We start from the raw sequence: 21,201 nt of genomic DNA, 5'->3' as shown, positions 1-21,201 counted from the left end.
CTTGGTATCGTGCATGAAATACATTGTATACAACAAAGTCATACAGGCTCATTTCCGTAAAGATTGGCAAAAAAAACAAATATGGTTTTAAAATTGTGAAAAAAAAAGCAAGGGATAGCGAGCCTCTGGACACAAACCTTTGTGGCAAAGACTCTGTCAAGTAAAACATAGGCTTGAATTTTTTTTGTCGTTGCATCTAAAGGTCCTCCTCGGTGTCTAGGGTACCACTGCAACATTAATGACAACCACTTTTCCAATTCTTCTTTAAATGGCCTGAGGATGACACGCAAAAAAAATTTAGAGAAAATTATACCATAGAAGGTGGAATTTTTAGACACCATTCTTTACCCTCATTCTTGCAATATTCATCTTCTCTACATAAAGTTTTGACAATAGGGTTTATAGTCAGGTTTATAGGTTGGGGCTAGTCAGGTTCATAGGTTGGGGTCAAAGGTTAGAGGCCTAGCTTACATGCCCTTGACTTTGAGAATCACAGATCCTCACATATTCTTTCTTCCCTTCATCATATCTCTACACAGAGGTTTTTTAACTTTCAGGGGAAAAAAATCATAAAAGCCTTTTACCATTGATAAAGCAATTTATAAGAAATGCTATCAGATAAACATTGTGAACAGCTCTGCATACAAACTTAAATATACATAAACTGAACTTGATGGCGACTATACATCATAACTTTACATTAATTATATGTCTGTAGATAGTACTCTGTTAAAATCCAGCTTGGTGCAGTACAGCTCATGAAAAAATAACCCGCCAAACGTTAACTTTGGAGGCACACTTCGATAATTCACTTTCATTAAAAATTTGTATAGACCAGCCATCTTGCTCATGATTGGACAAGGGCATTTCAAATTGATACAGTATATCTTTGACAAGCGACCTACCGGCCGATATAGCTCCGCTGTGTTTATGTAGAGAATAACTATTTTTGACACATGTTGATGAAGAAGGGTGGAAATCTTTGATAGCTCGATGCAGTGGCCAGAAAAAAGTGGCTAAAATAAGCTGCAAAAATACGCAATTGAAGATTTCATCATACTTTGAATGTATCACATAGGATCATCCCTAAGAACATGTCAACCAAAGCTATCTGATGAGTAGTTTTTGAGAATAAATTTTTTGACCAAAAATGTCAACAATTGCCCCAAAAGTAAAAATTGCAGATTTCATCATAATTTCAAAAGATCAAATTTAGTTCATCTATAGAAACCTGTATACCAAATTTCAAAGCTGTTAGACAAGTACTTTTTGAGAAACACATTTTTTGACCAAAAATAGGAAAAATTGCCCCAAAAATTCAAAATTGCAGATTTCATCATTATTTCAAAGAAGATCCTTTAGTTCATCTATGGAAACCTGTTTACCAAATTTCATAGCTATCAGATGAGTAGTTTTGAATATACACATTTTTTGACCAAAAATGGCAAAAATTGTCCCAAAAATACAAAATTACAGATTTCATCAGAAATTCAATACATATTACTTAGCTCATCTGTAGAAACCTGTATACCAAATTTCCAAGCTATCAGACCAGTACTTTTTGAGAAACACATGTTTTGACCAAAAATGGCAAAAATTGCCCAAAATTACAAAATTGCAGATTTCATCATAATTTCAATAATTATCATTTAGTTCATCTGTAGAAACCTGTACACCAAATTTCAAAGCTATCGGATGAGTAGTTTTGGAAATACACATTTTTTGACCAAAACTGGTAAAAATTGCCCCAAAATTACAAAATTGTAAATTTCATCATAATTTCAAAAACTATCATTTAGTTAATCTGTAGGAACCTGTATACCAAATTTCAAAGCTATCGGATGAGTAGTTTTGGAAATACACATTTTTTGACCAAAATGGCAAAAATTGCCCCAAAAATACAAAATTACAGATTTCATCAGAAATTCAATACATATTACTTAGTTCATCGATAGAAACCTGTATACCAAATTTCAAAACTATCAGACCAGTACTTTTTGAGAAATAAATTTTTTGACCAAAAATGGCAAAAATTGCCTTAAAAATGCAAATTTGCATATTTCTGCACAATTTGAACAAATCTGAAATAGATCATCCCTAGGGACCTATGTACCAAATATCAAAGCTATCTGACTGGCAGTTTTGAAGAAGAAGATTTTTAAAGATTTTTTTTACCAGAAATGACAAAATTGCCTTAAATACAAATATGCAAATTTCGCCACAATTTGAACAAATCTGACTGAAGTCACCCTAAGCAAACTGCATATCAAATTTCAAAGCAATCGGACAAACGGTTTCAGAGAAGAAGATTTCTTTACCAAAAACACCAAAAAATGCCCCAAAAATACAAATATGCAAATTTCACCACGATTTGAACAAACTGAAGTGAGGTCACCTTAAGTGAACTGCATATAAAATTTTAAAGCAATTGGACTTGCGGTTTCAGAGGAGAAGGCAATTGTTGACGGACGACGACGGACGACGACGACGACGACGGACGACGACGGACGACGACGGAAAATCAACCTATTTGATAAGCTCCGCGTCGCTGACAGCGGAGCTAAAAAGAGCAAACTTTGGGCGGAAATCACATTTTGGACTTACCCACTTAGATGATTTGGTGACGGTATGAATCGCGAAAATTTAATTTCACCTGGAATGAAACAGGTATGAATATCACATATTTTTCTACAAATTTATCATCAAAGCTCCACAGAACAACTGAAGTCTGTTATGTTTATTGTCAATTTTGCAACAGTCTGGTTGATTATTAGATTTTACACAGGTTAACATTCCACACCACAAACGCACTACGTTGGTAAGGACAATATTTTGTATATGAAAATTTTAAAATTTTCGAAGGATGAGAAAATCTAATTGTTTTACAGAACAAAAATACTGAATTTTTTTACCAAAAGTTACAGTTTCTGTCCCTTCAGAGACGTTACATCTTACCTTGCATATCAAGGTATGCACATATGTCTTCATTGCTTTTCTGCATTACATATCCATGCCTATGAAATAGTAAAACAGCAGACAAAAACATAATTAAGCTTTCCTTCACATCAGTTACATGAAACATGCACCCATACACACACAGAGACACACAGAAACACACACACAGAATCAATAGTTGGAGGTCCAAGACAACCAAAGATTTTCTGCAGACCCATGAATGTATAAGATTCCGCATATGTGTAACATCGATGTCCCAATCAGGTAAGCATGTCAATATGAAAATACGAAAACAGGTATATCGCAGTGTGTGCAATATACTTGCAGCTGACAGCATTGGTTAATAATGGATGTAGAAAATGTCTAAAATGCTAAGTCTCAGAGAAATTTTATTTTTGTCTCCTTTCCTGACTGTGGAATGTACGGCTCATCGATCTTCAAAAACCCCTCAGTAATCCAGTCCAAAACTAAGTACATACAACATCAAAGTTCAAGTTGATAATTAACATTAAATTTTACCATTTCACAGGAGGAAGGCTTGGCAGGAACGGTCTGTACCCAGTAGCACATTCAAATATAACTGTACCGAAGCTCCAGTAGTCAACTGTTTTTGTATACTCTCGATTGGAAAATAATTCAGGTGCCTGGAGAAATTGCAAAAAACAGAAAGGAAAGCATGAAACATGTCACTCAATTACACATCAAAATATCAAGAAATTGCCATTTTTCAATGCATGAAAGTCGATCAATTTGACTGAAAATTTTAGAATATCTAAATCATTTTCATTTGAATAAGGCTCTTGTAGAAATAATATATAGAAGCAAAGAGCTTTTTTAAAACCAGAAAGAAAATCTTGAGTATTGAAGTTGCATCAAATTCTAATGACTTGTGACTCATAATTCCAACTGATTTCAAAGATATATAAATTTTTGTGACAGAATTCCTCATTTTGTTGTGCATGAGGCCCTGTCTCATTGTCAGAACAGAGGTGTGAAATTTTTTTTGTACATATACGCTTAAAGATTGGGTAATCTTCAGAAAGGTGGAAAAGGTTGACTCGTCTAACTTTTAGGAAGTGCGAATTTCACACTTTCATTTGTCCACTATCCAGCAAATACAGGCAATAAATGCCCTCAGAAATGCATGTATATGTATACGTCAAAGAGCCACTAGGAATTCTTCATTGGTGTGTACATGTATGACCATTTTCATAGGCCCTTTACAGACAATTGAGAAGTTGTGTAATGAACCAGGGGCTATGCGAGTCTTAATCAGACCTCGACAATTTGAAAGACGGTGATAGAGCGTATATTCTTACCAGATACTGCAAAGTTCCTACAAACGATGTACATAAACTGCCTTCGTCCAGTTCCTTGGCATAACCTAGGTCTATGACTTTGTAAAGTGTCTGAAAGTAAAGAAACAACCAAATTCATAAAATATAAGATTTTAATTTCAAATATATCACAACTAATGCAAATGTGAAAACAAAATACACATAACAAGTTACAAGGAGTAAAACTTCATCATAATAAACGTCCAAAGGGTGGGAAAGCTTAAGTTAATTTGCAGCTGGCAGAGTAACTCAAGTTTTCAGAAGGCTTTTTTGTGAAATTTTCCCCCATATAGATAACGTAGTGGTAACTGCTTTCTTAATCCTTTGAGTGCTGTATTTTTCCCACCAAAATTTTAGTGCAACATTTTACCAATTTTTATGAACTTTTCTGTAATTTTTCTGATAATTTTAGACCAAATGAACACAACATTTCATTGGCCACAGTTTTTTATCAAAATTTTGGCACAAATCTGATAAAAATTGACTGAGGTATATTTTATAAGGGCAACAAAAATTGACGTTGGCGCTCAAAGGGGTAAATTTCAATTATCTTGAAATATTTGGTAATTTGCTTCTGAAGTACCTAATTTTGCAAGGGGTACCAAATTTTGCAAGGGGATCCCTAAATTTTAGTCTTGATTTTGAATGTGAATGATTCGAAATGTCCTAATACAGAAAGTTTGAGCAAAAGTTTAAATCTTTCAATTTCAAGTTGAATACTACCCGCTTTACAGTAAAGGCATGGGAACATGATATCTGACAGTAAATGTTATTTTTGAGTAGTATCTCCTTTCATACGGAATAGCCTATCTCAAGCTATTGGCATATCAGCCAGATTGTCAATGAACAATTTCATGAAAGGCTAGAAGTCTTATCTGTTTTTTTAACTTTTCTACTTTAGTCCTCAATCTATCAATCGCAATTTGATTTACTAACTGATCAATTGATTGACTTTGGAGGGAAAAGAACAAAGCAAAGTTAAGCAGATTTTTTTATCATTTTTTGCTACAAATAGGCAGTTATTTTCATAACTTTGATACACACAAGGCTTCGCTGTGTATATTTTCTAATTTTATCAAATTTAAATGTTGCTTTGTACTTTGTTATATTTCATCTACTGACATTTTTGTCAGCTGTAACAAGTAACTTAGGTAAAAATCTACACTGTCATTGCACAGTGTACTGAATAATGACTTTAATACTTATCAACAAGAAAAAATCTACATTTTTTCTCAAAAATGCTGACAAAAGATCAAGATGTTCACAAAAGTTGTACAGAGGACATGACAATGCCCCATAAAAGTCTACTCAACAAACTTTTCCTGCAAAATTACAAATACTTTGGACAATTTGATGTAAATGAAAAAAATCCAAAAATTCACAAATAGATACAAGGATTAAGAATGCTGTAAAATGCAGTTTTCAAGCTCCATACAAAACTGTTCATAGAGTTTTTCTTTTGATAGATATTACCGAATCATTTCAGTTTTAACGATCTCTGTACGTACCAGCATCAATAAAAGTCAAGTATTTATCAATAAATCCTAATACAGATACATTAGTTTCAAGGTCTGTAGGACAAACGAAATGGCAAATTCACAGGTCATAGCAAATAATTTGGTAGTCTTAGACCTTGGACTGTTGCATGTACTCTTTCCTCTTTCCACACCGTGAGCTCAAAACTGAATTTCAACACGTCAAGCTTGTTATAAATTCAGGTGTGGTCAAAGTGGTAGAACTTTATTACTCTCATGAACTACTTCACCAAAGGAAGCTGACTGATACATGTATACTGACACGGCACAAAAGTAAAGCACTTACCCTTTCTCCTTGAGGCTGCAAGACAATGTTTTCTGGTTTGAGATCTCGATGGATTATCCTTTTACAGTGGAGGTATTCTATGGCAGACGCTATATCACGGATTATGTCTTTGACTGTGTTCTCTTTCAGACCACAGCAGTTCTCTGGTTTGTTTAACAGCTGTGAAACAGAGTGCGTATGTTTGCAAGTTAGGAAAAACAGTAAGCTATAATAACGTCATTTCCATGACAAATAGAGGAAATTTCCTGTTTATCAGTCTTACAAGTTCAATTCCAAAACAAAAGCTACAACATAAAACACAAAACATATCTCGGCTGATCTCATCAGCATGCAAATTCTAAGCTACTACAACACAGTGAAATCACCCTTGATGACCAGACAGTCACAATAAAATTTATTCATTAATTCTGTCACCGGTGGCATTTGATTGTTAGATAATCACCAACGTAAAAGTTGTAAGTAAATGTCCCTAAAGATCATACTGTAACATCATTCTGCCTTTCTGTAGTTTGTTGCAATTGGATTATGGACTAAGATATTGAAAGGATCCTCTAAACTATGCAAATGAGTACATTGTGACATCACAGTGTACTAAACCCTGATATGCAAATTTAATCATACATATCAAACTGCAAGGAAGTAAAATTCATCCTTAGAAGGTCAAGTGTGAAAAGGGCCGATTATTTGCTCATATCACAGTCCCTCTGTCGCTGTGTTTGTTCACTTTATGCATGCAATATGAGGGCTTTGCACAAGGTATCCGAGGTCTCCAAATACCGTTAGTTGCATTTAGCAAATATTGACAACCCTCAGAATGTGCAAGATTCTACGGACGACACCACAAAAACCAAACTTGTTAGAAAGACTATACCTTTCTGAGATCTCCTCCAGAACAGTATTCCATAGCCATTCTGGGAAGTTCTCCCTTCGGCGGAAGTAATGCATCCGGCACTTCGATAGCCGTTACAATGTTGGGATGGTCCAGCCTCATCATGATGGTGACTTCCAGCTGCCATCTTTGCCGGTGTTTTCCTTCCAATACAAGTCGGCAAAGCTTCAAAGCCAACCGTTGTTTAATATTCTGTAGAATTGAAGAAATGACAAAACATTCTTGGTTACAATTCACAGATGAACACATGCAAGTATACATGTATGAATATAGGTTATTCTCACTGACACAGTACCTTAAAAATACAATTTTGTCACCTAAGTTAGTTATAAAAGTCCAAGGCGGCCAACCATATTTTTTAATAGCCTGGATTTCTACAGATGAAACACATAAGACTACAGAAGCCAACTAAAGTTTTAGGTTATACAGGAATTTCATACCAGAAATGCTAAGATGCATTAGTTTAGCTAGTTTCATGAACAAACAGGACTTTTTGCCATGAGATTGATAATATAAGTCTTATAGAAATACATATTTATGGTATCACCATTACAAACTCTTGCCGAGGTGAGAAGTCAACTTTTACCACAATGCATTTCAATGTCATGTAGTTTGTCCCCATTAGGGGACGACTGCATTAACTTGCATGGTACCTGAAACCCAAGTCCCTGCCTGAGCAACTCGGGTGACAAACAGAAGACTTTTAATCCCCAAGGTGTGACTGTTCCATTGTTATGTTTATCTAATCCAGCTGGTGCTATTGTAGTGCCATTGTAGGAAAGGCAGGTCTGTGAAATTGATCCTCATATGGAAGTAGGGTATTCCTAAGTTAATGGAGTCTTCCCGTAATGCTTAGCACAAGACCAAACGAAGCTACGTAAATTGTAAGGGCTACGTAAATTGTAAGGTAACGAGAATTACATTGCGTTGGGGTCTATTCACCGGGACCTCAGCTCAACATGTTCAAGAATCGGAACACAGCTAGCTGGCAATTGTTTTGCATATAGTTTTGGCCTGTTGACACTAAATTTGGGTCATTTCAGTATTGCAACACTGGTTTCATGGTCAGCAACAACGACTGTAGAATGAACCAGACTCTCACATAATGCCATGATTTCAAAGTTCTTTTAATTTCCCATTTCCAAAAACGTGAGAAAAATCACAGTGGATACTTTAGGAATGGGCACCGCGCATTCCAGAACATGGGCGCTTACGTGTGGAAATACGGTATATTCTATATTCAAACACAGAAAAGGTAAGAGGAAGAGACAGGAAAATATTGACTGCTTATCAACAGGTGATCTTTCCTTACCTATTTGTTTATTTACTTTTCTTTGTTATTTATTATTATAGCATGATTGCACAGCTATTGTGTTCACACTCACACAGCACCCACTTGAAAACTGGTCTGATTACATACTTCTGAATACACAAAATCAGCGTAGTTTGAATTTAACTCTCAGCAGTTTGAATTTCCTGCCTTTGACAAACCATTCATCATCCTTTTTTGTGAAGCACTTTCTACCTGGAGACAAGGGTTGTAATTTATCAACAGACAACATATGACTTATTTTCTCCCATTTTCAAATTCAAATGAAAAATCTACAGAAACTGCCAGCAAATTAGATGGAAACAGGGCGACGTTGGCAATGCCAACTATTATTGAATGATGTAAATATTTGAAATGAATAAATACTTTCTTGTCATGTCCCTTCATACCATATCATTTGAAAATTTGCACAAGACATTATCACTGCTGCAATGTAAACACTTACCATACATGTACCTACATGCATTGTCATGTGACCCTAACCCCTCCCCTTCATAGCTGAGAAGTCTACCAATTCAAAGACAGCAATATTTACAAAATGTATCTTGCTATACAACCGGGGTATCAATGTGTCCTTAAACTGAATGCATGCATATTTCAGTCTACTCTGCGGACATACTTATTTATCGCCATAGTTACAAATTTGTAGAGATAGGGACAAACAAACAAACAAACTGACATCTCATTTATACCATGGCGTACTGACGTATGGAGTTACAATGGAATGAACTTGCTCAGAAAACAGGAAATGCTAACACATATGAAGCCATAAATGGAACATACAGAAACCACATCTCTTTACGTAATGATAAGGTGCATCCTGTGTGAATTTTTCAACATTCTTCCCACAAACACACAAACTCATTGACAGATTCGTAGTTCACTGACCTTATTCTCAAACAGTAAGACATTACCGAAACCACCTGAGCCAATGTTTTCTATGCATTTCCATCCATCTTTCTCGGGTATTTGCGATATAAGTTGCGCGGGGTTGTTCATCATAGCACGTTACCAGACATGCATCAAGTCCTTGAAAAAATAAAAACAATGTATTCACTTTATAAATCCATATATAGTAGAGTATATATTAGTGTATTGTATTTGCCATGTTGTCTATTTGGACAGTCCCTGAATACTCTGTGTGCTTTCCCTGGGGAAAATTGTCTTGGAATAGTATGAGGCACTGCTTATGAAATGAATGGGAAACCCCAATGCATTACCAATTAATACATACAATATTGGAAAACAATCCCAGTGATGTACACACAGTAGACCACACTACATGATCTCTCACATAGTTTCTCTACAATCAGTCAAAATTGCAAATATATCTTGAGTACCTAAACATGTAAAATAAATATGTTATTAATGCCTATACATCATGTGCAAATACTGACACATACAGCGCACTGTATCGACAATAGATATCCACCATATAGTACATGTATCTCAAACAGACAAAATCCTAAAATATATATTCACTACTGTACGCTTTGCTGGAGATTTTCATTTCTGCAGTACAATTTATGTTCTGGCATGTTGCATATGTTGTATTGCTCACACTGTTTTGCAAGATTTATTTATTGACTTTCACAGCAATGTTCTGACGTTATACCATCAGCCTAATGAAGTCAGGTTTTTATTAGTATTACTACAGAATCTGACATTACCACATACATGTAATCTCTAAGGCTCCCTTTGGGCCACGTCCGGGTTCAGGAAGGTAAATAAAATGACAACACCTGGTCAAAAACAATATCAATACATACAACAGACAGATTTCCACCCACCCTTTTGCCCTGTCATACTGACTTGCACGAAGTCATTGACCTTTGACCTATGAAAAATATCAGGCCTTCCTCTGATTTGTGAGCAAAGTTTTAGATTGAAATCCATGGCACTGATGCAATTTCATGAATACATATGGTAAAATTTAAAGGTACATAATTGATGAAAAGAACATGAAACATTAATTTTAGACGCCTCTGTGTACACTATGCAAATTATGTACCATGAACATTGAGGTTTCCATTGTGCATAAATTTTGATGGTAAATGGAATATAAACAGCAATTGAACCTGATAATGATGATTCTTGTAAATGGGTATACTAAATTTTTGCAAAGTCAATGTAACCAGAGGTGTTTAAATGGTTTAAAATCAACTCATACACATTTATAGCAGTAGGTGTATAAGAACATAGTTACTACAGTATGTGCACTACATGCAAGGACTTTGACCTACAGGTCCAATTTCCTCTATCAAGAGAAGCTATCAACACTAGATGCATATGACCAATTGAATTTCTATGAGTTTTTACTACAAATGTGTTATTTGAGACCCAACTTAAAAGGCTGAAATCTCACGTCTGAAGACACAGTAATACTTTTGTATTTGAATTATTTGATATTTGAGAAATCAGGAATCTGCTTATATCATGCAATATTGAGTAAGATGATTTGGTATTGTCAAATATAATGTTTCAGAAATCTGTGTATTCTGTTCAAAGTGCAGAACAGTAATTAATTGATCCAATACATTTGTCCAGTGAACGTTGTTGGAAATTTTCAGGGCTGGTTTGTATGTTTTGTAAACAAATTATACAGATGAATGCTGTGTTTACACAAAAGACTTGATTCTTTTCTCAAAAACCTGACTTTATCCCATGAAATGGAAACTATCACACTGAACCAAACTTGAAATGGGTCAACTGTCAACTTTAGACTACAACACAAAATGCTTACACATAGAGCGATAGGGAAAAAATTACATTCACTTATTCAACCTGTTCACCCCGATTCCCTGTAAACTGGTCCACAGTAAACACTGGTGACAATGGGTTTGGGCCAAACCATGGTGGTGCAAGGGGTTCAAGCTACATCTAGTGTTGTCCAAATGTAATATTTTAAGTTGTGATTCTTTACTTAACATATGCTGATCTTTTTTAAGTACACAACTGAAACATACAACATATGAATCAGGATAAGCTGTTCTCAGTGAACATATTTGTTGGGCCGTTCAGATGCGACTGTCGCTGGTTATCACTTTATATTTTCGGGCATATCTCCGAAATACTACGTTTTGTAATTAAATGCATGGGTATTGCTAAAAAGCGACAGGGCGACAACAAAGACCATTTCTCAAAATCTTTCAAATTTATGTCGTGAATGATGATTTTGTCATGGTGCCGCTATGATGAACTACTGTGAAACATAACAAGGATACTGGATTACCGGACGGATGTCAATGCTATAGATTACACCAAAATTTCAATAATAAGTAAATTATTATCCTAATACCAAGGGATGACAAGATTTTCTTTCTAGAGTCCCGTCCATTTTTACTGCAATATAAAATTGGTAAAACGTGTACACATGAGGTGAATATCGGGGCATTTTCTTTGACTCATTTACATGAAATCTGATCACCAGGATGGTTATACTGGCTGACCTCAATTGAATCATAATGTTTACAGCGGCCGGAACTCACGGAAGTCAACACTTCAAATGACAGAACCAAAATTCTAAATCAAAGATGAAAACTTATTTCAGAGAGCGGACAAAACTACACAAAGTTTTGCAAAAAAAAGCTTTGTTCATTAGAAACATTACTGATAATAACAATGCAATTTTTCAGCATACTTTTCAATCACAAACATTTTCAGCGGATCATGTTATTTATCATAAGTAAGTGGACCCTAATAAAATATGCTAACATGGTTAGAATGACTAATTTCCATCATTACTCTGTCATTTTCCTATTTGGCAATACCATACTTATTTACACCTCGCCCATGCAGTAAAATTGAGAACAAATGCATGTAGTTAATTTCTTGAACAATATCTATATTTTTAACACACCGATCAGTTTAACAGTATTGATGATGGAAAATTGTTTGAACTTAAGGACTACTGCAAACATTGCTAATTTTTATGAAAAATATTTTGATCACAATCTGGTGACCTACTTAAAAGGCGCCCTTCTCAATCCCAGGTTCTCGCATTAGCAAACGTGTCAACAGCCCATTAACAGTTTGTCATTCTTTTGTTTTCCATTGAATATTTCATCAAGTAAATAATATTTATATTAGATGAATCTGATAATTGAGTGGGGGCTTTAACTACATTAGTTAATTGGGTTATAGGTAGTGGGTTTCCTTTTGCAATAATTTGAGTTTTTGCCTTTTGGATAACAGGGACAGAAAAACATTCATTCTGCCAAACAGCTGGAGAAATATGTTACTTTTGTCAGTCTAAGACTACACTTACCGTACTCCTTGGTACAGATTTCAACACAGATGAAAGACCTTGTTTAACCCTGCATACTGTATGCACTCTGTGAACTACTTAACAAGCTTATAGGTTTTCTCTTGAAGTACAACCTATTGTCAGGGGGTTTCCCATGATTCCCTATGGAAATACATGTGCGTACAACAGGTTGCTATGATGTTATCCATTATCCGTTTATGAAAGTAAAGAAAAATGTCATTTCCGATGACAGGTGCCAAGTTTACAACAAGCCCAAATCATAGACCCTCGAGAGTCTATGCCCAAATATAGAGTCTAATGGGGTCTATAAATACGTCTTTGACATACACTGTGCATTCACATTGACATATGTACAGTGTACTTCACATTCTGGCATTTCAAAGCAGTATAGAATGATGCACTTGGTACATATGTGTATTAGATACCTCAAAGACAAGTGACACACATTTACAAGGGCTATATAAAGTACTATCATATAATGCACAAAGTTATATAATATCACTTATACGACAATATTACACGATAAACATAATGCACTTTGTACAAGGCCATATTACAAGACATAAATTGTATAATTACAACATGCAATACATGGTACAAATTTGGCTATTGGCTTGACAATGTACAGTATACCGTTGTTTGGGAAAAGAAGCAATATGGCATATTTGAATGATGACACAAACTTTTGTAAAAAGTTTTGCATACATAAAGAATTAGGTCATTACCGTTGTCAAAAGGTTAATTTACACTCCTAACTATAACAATAGACGAGATAAATACAGGAAGTCACCAGTTGCTAACAAATGTGAAAAGATCTATGGTCTGAAACCATAGATCTTTTCATGGGTCTATGGTCTGAAACCACAAACACTCTAATTAGCAGTAATGTCGTGGTGACGACATGATGCATTTCATACCAGCATGGTCCCTCTATCACCTGATAGAGGGACCATGGACCTTGCCTAGACGCTAGACTCCGCTTGCCTCCACCCACATGGAGGCATAGAGGCAAACAAGGTCTAGGGTCAAGGCAACCATGGTCCTGCCGTATGAAAACACAGAGATATATGATGCATCCTGCATCAATACACTCATGTGTCATGACTAACATGAAAACATATCCTGGAATAATCTCTAATCAACATATTAATATCAACAGCCAATTAGATAATCTTTCAAAACTATTTGTTAATGATAAGCATGCAACACTGTCGAATAGTCATGCATTAATATTCCACGAACATAGAAATAGTCTGGCTTTTTATCCAAAATTAGTTCCAATAAATTTTTCCAATTTTGGACAAAAATCAGATTTATTTCTGGTCCACAACATTTTACAAAAATTGACATATGGATGTGACTATTTTTTTTTCTGTTTTCTTCCTTAACATTTTCCCACCCGACCATTACTACTGCAATGCATTACACTGCCTGAGCTAATTGATGATACCAAAGCAATATGCATTATTCCTGTTGTAGTGCCAGATGTTGTATTTTTTTTACAAAAATATCACGACAAAACGCTATCATGATAAAACCAATTAATATTCATTTATGCAAAGTGTACTAATGAATACTGCTTAGGTATGCAAATCAGCAATTATGCTGATGACTAATTATGAATGAAGAGTATTCATGTGCCTCAAATTGTACACTGTATACATTGTAACTTGGGCCAAAAAAGGGTCAGTACAAACCTCATGAAAGCATGTCATTTTATGAGGCCTAACACACATGTAGCAATGACCATGATGAATGTGTGACTAAAATCTAGTGTGGTGTATTGGTATTTTTCAAAGAAGCTGTATGTAATTTTGAATGCATTGTGGCCTACACACAGTACAGCCTCCTTTGTATGTGCTGATTGTGTTAATACTACGTGCCATCATAATCATGGACTTTCTTCAAGAGACACATCCAAATAACCTGAGTTTGCAGTGTTGTACATTCAATGAATTGCATGACACTGGCCCTCTTTGACCTCCCAAAGGCTCAAATCCAAGGTTGACTTTAGTTTGATGCATGCCCAAAGTCCCATGACCTTGCGTTAAAAGTTCATCGGATATGATAAGTTAACAACCATATGCACTCTGAATATGTTTACCATTCAAATATCGTTGATTGCACTATAAACGATTGTATCAATCTTGAGTTTGTATTAATTTGTATACAAATGAGCTGAAACACATTTTCAAATGATATATACCTCTGCAACAGGTGCATTAATTAACTGACACTGTTTGAACATGTTTGATATTATGCACATGAATGCGCTATGCTACTGGTATACAATACAGTCAATATTTAATCTTGGCCCATTGGAGGAACACATTGCAGACTGTCTTTACATTCAAACACTTGACATCTGTCTCACAAGTAGTGTAGTACCTACAAGAGGAAAATATTTCTAACACGCTGTAATTTTCAGGTGCGCTTTTTATAACCCTGAAAATATACCAGACTTTACGGTATCCATCGATGGTTAGACAAAGGAATTGATCGAAAGGATATCTGAAAATTACTTTCCCTCAGCCTGGGGACACAAATCTACACATACTACTACGGTATGACCTTGATGGGCTTTAGAATTAATGAATGGCCATTTCAAATCCCTTACTCAAAGCATCTTTTCTCAGGCAGACATTGCACATGTTGATTTGAGTCCTGAGTTAGGAATAGGTATTTTTTCAGAATTGTTTCTTGTCAGAGCATTGATGTACTGTGTCAGCTCTGGCTGTTTATGTTTTTGTTTGTTTTTTGTTTTTTTATGGTTGTGCATGGTTTGCCTAGAACTTGCAGCAAGCTCAGCAACCATTGATATGGTTCATGCCATGGTGGTGATGGGGTGGCCTGACTGTGACAAGCAGCTTGCCCTACATCCCTGGAATGGATGTACAGTTCACTGTATAATGAAGCTTCACATGTGATCAGCCATTGAAGCACCAGCCAAAAAATGACCATTCCACAGTAAGTCAGGCTACCCACAATTACCCTTGATTTGTTCACTCTGACATTTTTTACTGAAGGCTTTTTCAATTTTATCAGTTTCTTAACAATTTTTAACTTACAATTTAAGTTCAGGATTATTTGTAAAACTATGTTCCAAATTTTTTTTTTTAATTCAAAAGTAAATTGAATGAGAAGTCGATGTTTGGAGGTGCTTAAAATTGCACACTTGCCAAGATGAAGTTATCAGCAACTAAGATGGTCTCATCATACCACATGTCAGACATGCAAATTTCCTTTGTTACAAACATGAAAAAAATCAATACCCTTTCTTTTGCCAACACAGATGCAACTTATTCCCTTAGTTTCCTTGAAATATTGTGTATGGCTGTCAAAAATCTATGTTAACAAAATTACAAAATTGCTATCTCCTCTGCGGAAAAGGGGTTGATCTTCTCATTATTCACAGTGACAAATCAGAAAATTATGATTATTAGAACTATGTTGCTAGAAATTTGAAATATGGATCGAGTTGTTCTGTGTACAGAAGAAATTGCTTCAGTTCAGTGAGTGATCTCAGGGTGTACAGATCATGGAGAATTGTGGGTAGCCTCACTTAATGTATTCAGCCATTGAAGCACATTCATGGGGTCAAGTCTTTCAAAATCATCACAAAAATCAGAGCTGTCCAGAAGATTGCTGTGACATACACTCACAATCAAGGCATGTCAAAAGAGAGTAGCAGACACCATATTTATAAGCGCATTGCCAGGCAAGTCTGAAAAATCTAATTGAAAAATCAAACTGCAATAATTGTAGCCCACCGACCATGCGCCAGCTTCTTCTGTCGTGTTGGCTGAGTAGCAATGGTCCGTAGAGTTACAATTCCAAAACACTGAAAGTGCAGAAATTTTGGCCAGCAGATCTGCTGGGACCAGAAATGCAAAATCCAGCACACCATATTTCCCATATTAAGAGTGGTGGCTAATTTGCATAACAATAAATGTAATTGTTATGGTAATGAGTTTCTATCGTTTACCAAAAATTAAAGAGTGGCAGCCACCACTCTATAATTGCTCTGGGGAAAACACTGCCATTGAGAAGTCCTAAATTGAATCATGTAAAACATAATTTTTTTGTAGCCCACAGGCTGTGCATTGGCTTCTTCTGTTTTGTTGGCTATGTAGCAACCCCATAGGGCTACGATTCTGGACCACTGAAAGTACAGACATTTTGCCCAGTAGATTTGCTGGGCACAGAAATGGATGCATGAGCAGCAAATTTCCCCTTATCTCGTGAAAATTTTGCCATAGTCTTGCTTCCTGGTCTTAAGCAATACAATCTATGCTAATGAAACAGTGAAATGTGTAATCTTACACTGAAAAACGACTGTTTAATGACTCTGAGTAAATTTTTCCTTCAAATCTGCTGCCATCTTGTGTCTTGCCTTGATCTTGCAAAATGTAACCATTGACATGGGGTCAGTAGAAGTACTACTATCTATGATATAAACCATCGTTTGCCAGTCAACAGTACACACTGTCAACCATTTTGTTAGCATAGATGGCATTGCTTATTACCAGGAAACAAGACTATGGCAAAATTTGAGCAAGATATGGGAAAATTGGCTGCCTGTGTGACCAATTTTGCACCTAGCAGATCTGCTGGGCAAAATTTCTGCACTTTCACTGGTCCAGAATCATAGCCTACGGGATTGTGCTACACAGCCAACATGAAGCCTGCACACGGCCTGTGAGCTACAATTGTTGCAGCTATAAAAAATCATGTTTTACATGAGTCAATTTAGAGCTCGTCAAATGGTCAGGGCTATAAAAACATTAAATGGGAAATATTATGTGCTGGATTTAGACTAAACTGACGCTGTTGCAGACAGATTGACCATGGCAGGAAAGGGATTCCTCGTTGAACTCTCTCATTACAAGTTCATGTGCTGCTGCCAGCTCAAGTTGGATAAACAAAGTAAGGCATAACTTTGTCCTGTGTAATGCGTTTTGACTAACTCAACATGTTCTGCACAATACATCTGAAAGATGACCATTTGTACAGAAACACAGTGATTTTCACCAACTTGTATTTATAAGACCATGGAGGTGGAATGGAGCATGTAAACATTATGATCACAACTGATTTAGAGCGGGATAGCACATTTATCACTTTATGTCTTGGGAACATTTTACATTATAGAACACCTTATGGATTATCTGCAGTCTGTGTTCTAATTTGTCAATTGATAGTCACATAGGATGCTTTCTTTCTGTGTTGATCGACGTAAACGACGTCATCACACATTATTTGTCGGAACTGTTGCCTGCCAGGCATTAATTCCGAAAAATGATGCCCGCTGATTTTAAAAACGACATTTGCACATGCGCAAACCGTATTGTAAACAAAGATGTCATCTGCGGCCGAGCGAAATGATAGTTGGAAATTTCTCGGTTTATCCTACTTTTTGATGAAGAACTGAATACTCTGGTTTCCAACAAGGATTTGAAAGGGATGAAAACGATAATCAATGATGCACTGAACGTTTTGCAGAAGTTCTGCGACGCTGTCTAGAAAAAACCTTTTCTTGTCGAACCACTCTGACATAATTACATGCGACAAGTTTTGTGTACATGGTATGTTGTCATGCATGACTGTACATGAGGTGTGTTATAAAAAACATATTGCCTGGCCATGAGGGCAACAGCATACGTCTTTTACCCCTCTGGCCTGTGAGTCACCCCAAAAACAGACTGTTTCCCTCAGCCTTTGGCCTGGGGAAACAGTCTGTTTTTGGTGGTGACTCACAGTCCCTCAGGGTACAAATGTATGCTGTTGCCCTCATGGTCAGTCAATATGTGTATACTGATTTCCTGCTGACTTCTGTCGACTTGACCGGTGTTGGAAAAAGCTAAATAGTTAGTACTTTTCCAAAACCTAGGACGATTTTGAATTTGAATGTAAATCGTTCACTATGAGATCCGCATCTTTCTAGTCACACCTAGGCTTCAGTCTACACGTAGGTATGACACGATGATTGTCTTCTATTTTAACTCTCGATCTTTTATCTTGGGAGTATTATTTCGATAACATTATCATCACTGCAACCTTGGGGGCAGAAGGGAGGGTACCTCCAAGCTGCAACAGACATCTTGTGGCCTAACCTTCAATGACTGAAGTTCTGAACCAAAAAGCACGAAGGCTTTGGGTTTTTTTCATTATTCGTTAGTTGATAGCGACACGATAGTGAGTGTAAGAATAAATATGCATGGGACGACAGAAAAAGATCTTACGAGTTACAGTTCGATTCCGTTCGTTACCTTATCGGGCAGTTTTTAACGATTTTCAAGTCAGTCGCACACGGGTTACAAGGCCTTATTTAGACGTCTTTCGGGCACTTGATAGCGAAGATTGACTTCCGCGTTAGCAACTTTTTCCACAAGACTGGTCCTTGTAAGGCTATGGCTTACCTACAATGGTGTCTTCTACCTACACAACGCCTAATTTTCCTTGCCTGTAATGTGATAAAAAGGACAAAATGACGTAATGGTGTTCCCACATATCATAACTAATTTCACTGTTGACGGGACTTCCCCTTTTCAGCTGGGAGCTTCCGCTAGTTTGTTTGTGACTCTTTTCTCGTTAGCTTATTATTATTATGTGATCAAGGGGGACGGGACCTATTCTACACCTTACAGGCTATCCAGTTTGATCCGTAGTGGAAGAAGACACCAAAAATGCATTCATAAATGTGTACCTTCATGTATTTCACAAAATTTCGCTGCGCAACTTATGCAGTGACGTCGTCGACGCGACGACAGTCAGTTTGCTAAAGCACACCGTTGAGGGCGAATTTGCTGAGGTACACGCAGCTAGCAAACGAAACAATATTTACCCCCATCCCCAGGGGAGGCGCTCGGCTGATTGTATATATTCATGGAGGTAATCATTTTTTACCTCCATAATATATGTGACTTTCTTTCCATCACTATATATACACGTACACTAGACCTTTGAGCCACAGTCGCTTGGTGGGCTATTCAGCTCTGGGACTATTCGCCCCATAGACGAGTGTACAGAAGCGAGGTGTTTCTCGCTTCTGTACACTCGTCTATGGGGCGAATAGCCCCAGAGCTGAATAGCCCACCAAGCGACTGTGCTTCAAGCCGAGGCACAGGGCCATCATCCATAAGGCGCTATCAGTCCATAGACCCAAGACAAAAACTACCTAGGGTCTATGTTTTTCTCTAGGGTCTATGATTAGTCATAGCAAGAGCGTAAACAATTAATAAATTTATGATTATGAATACTTTTGATAAAAAGTAAATATTTCTTCCATTATTGTATACTTCCACTGCACTTGCATCCTGAATGACGATTAGTTTTCAGGCAAGTTGTAGAACCCCGGGTGTAGAACTGAACCTGTTATTAATAAATTTATGATTACGAATATTCTTAATAAAAAGTTCATATTTCTGTCATTTTTGTATAGTTAAAAGTACCCTTCAGCACTCGAATCCTTAACGATGATCAGAATTTATGCCGAATTAGCGCAGTTGTAGCATAGACCCTCAGAAATATGGTCAATGTAGTTGCAGCAGTAGCATTGCACAGTGACCATTTAATGGTAGTCCGACGTATTTTTTAGGAGGGCATGTGGTCTCCTGCACCGAGGGTACATAGTCCCTTGTTTGGGCTATAATGTTTTTATTACATCCCCTCTTACACAGTTTTCCCTCAAAATATTTACGTTTATCGGCAAATGACAATTAAATGCATTATTTCCATCTTAGACGAAAATCCATTAAAAATGGAACGATTTTCATCATGGAATGGCGCATTGATATATTTAAACTACTGTTATGCGGTTTATCATTTTTTTAATGTTGAAATTTCATGTTATGCATAGGAAATCTGGTTTTTGGAAAATTTTGCAGAAAAATAGTTCCGGTTCACTTTCAGTCAAGTGATGACTATGCGGCCCGCTACGACATCGTGACGAGTTACCATTGAACCCTATGGAGCGTGCGACGTTCGATATACGAGGCATGTAATAATACCTTGATGCGCGCTGACACTGTACTGCCTAATAAAGTATTGCTGAGAATAAAAGAAGCTCATTCCTGATGCAATACCAATATTTCATAATTATGATATTGATATCATATATCTTCGACTACTTATTCGCCTTATTTGAATAGTGCGCATCATGTAATTTTCACTGCATGGCTAGGCCTACTCACAGTTACTCACATCCAACTAGTCGATTTCGAGAAACGATAAGCTGTGGTCTATACTACTGCCGGGATGCTATGCTAGTAGACTGCAAGATTCCCCAGTCACCTGTGGTCTATTCCGCTCTGCGTCTATGCGCCCAATAGACGTGTGTGCATATACCTGAGAAGGAGTCTTCTTCTCAGGCTTATGTCAGTGGGGCGCATAGACGCAGAGCGGAATAGACCACAGGTGACTGTGCAAGATTCAGTCGTGAATTGGTACTCCATATTACCCCCGGCGCCAACTCCGACATCATGGCAGTGTTGTAGTTCATGTAGGAGAACTACCCATACACGACCGAATGTTCCACTCTTCTTTGTTAATTTTCTTAAATACACCGTCCTGTGGAATTTTTATCGATTTAAAAGTTGGAGGG

The 21,201-nt window shown here is 36.7% G+C and overlaps 1 protein-coding gene across 2 annotated transcripts in view; it reads right to left on the bottom strand.

The window, feature by feature from the left end:
* Positions 1-19,171, bottom strand: part of LOC139122900 (inhibitor of nuclear factor kappa-B kinase subunit alpha-like) — a 30,967-nt gene extending 11,796 nt beyond the window's left edge. Inside the window, exons 1-9 of one of the 2 annotated variants that reach the window (XM_070688760.1) lie at positions 19,019-19,171; positions 9,221-9,361; positions 6,985-7,194; positions 6,114-6,272; positions 4,275-4,364; positions 3,475-3,599; positions 2,956-3,014; positions 2,605-2,653; positions 138-273 (exon numbers count right to left, since the gene is read on the bottom strand). In XM_070688760.1, coding sequence (XP_070544861.1) covers positions 138-273; positions 2,605-2,653; positions 2,956-3,014; positions 3,475-3,599; positions 4,275-4,364; positions 6,114-6,272; positions 6,985-7,194; positions 9,221-9,334 — 942 coding nt within the window. In that variant the 5' untranslated portion in view covers positions 9,335-9,361; positions 19,019-19,171. Of the gene's footprint in view, positions 1-137; positions 274-2,604; positions 2,654-2,955; positions 3,015-3,474; positions 3,600-4,274; positions 4,365-6,113; positions 6,273-6,984; positions 7,195-9,220; positions 9,362-18,868 lie in introns of both variants that reach the window. The other variant, XM_070688759.1, reaches the window with a different exon arrangement.
* Positions 19,172-21,201: the final 2,030 nt, after the last annotated feature.

This window comes from Ptychodera flava, chromosome 22 (assembly GCF_041260155.1).
Source record: "Ptychodera flava strain L36383 chromosome 22, AS_Pfla_20210202, whole genome shotgun sequence".
Lineage (NCBI taxonomy): Eukaryota > Metazoa > Hemichordata > Enteropneusta > Ptychoderidae > Ptychodera > Ptychodera flava.
The sequence above is the reverse complement of the archived record's forward strand: the minus strand, read 5'-3'. Positions and strand labels throughout refer to the sequence as shown.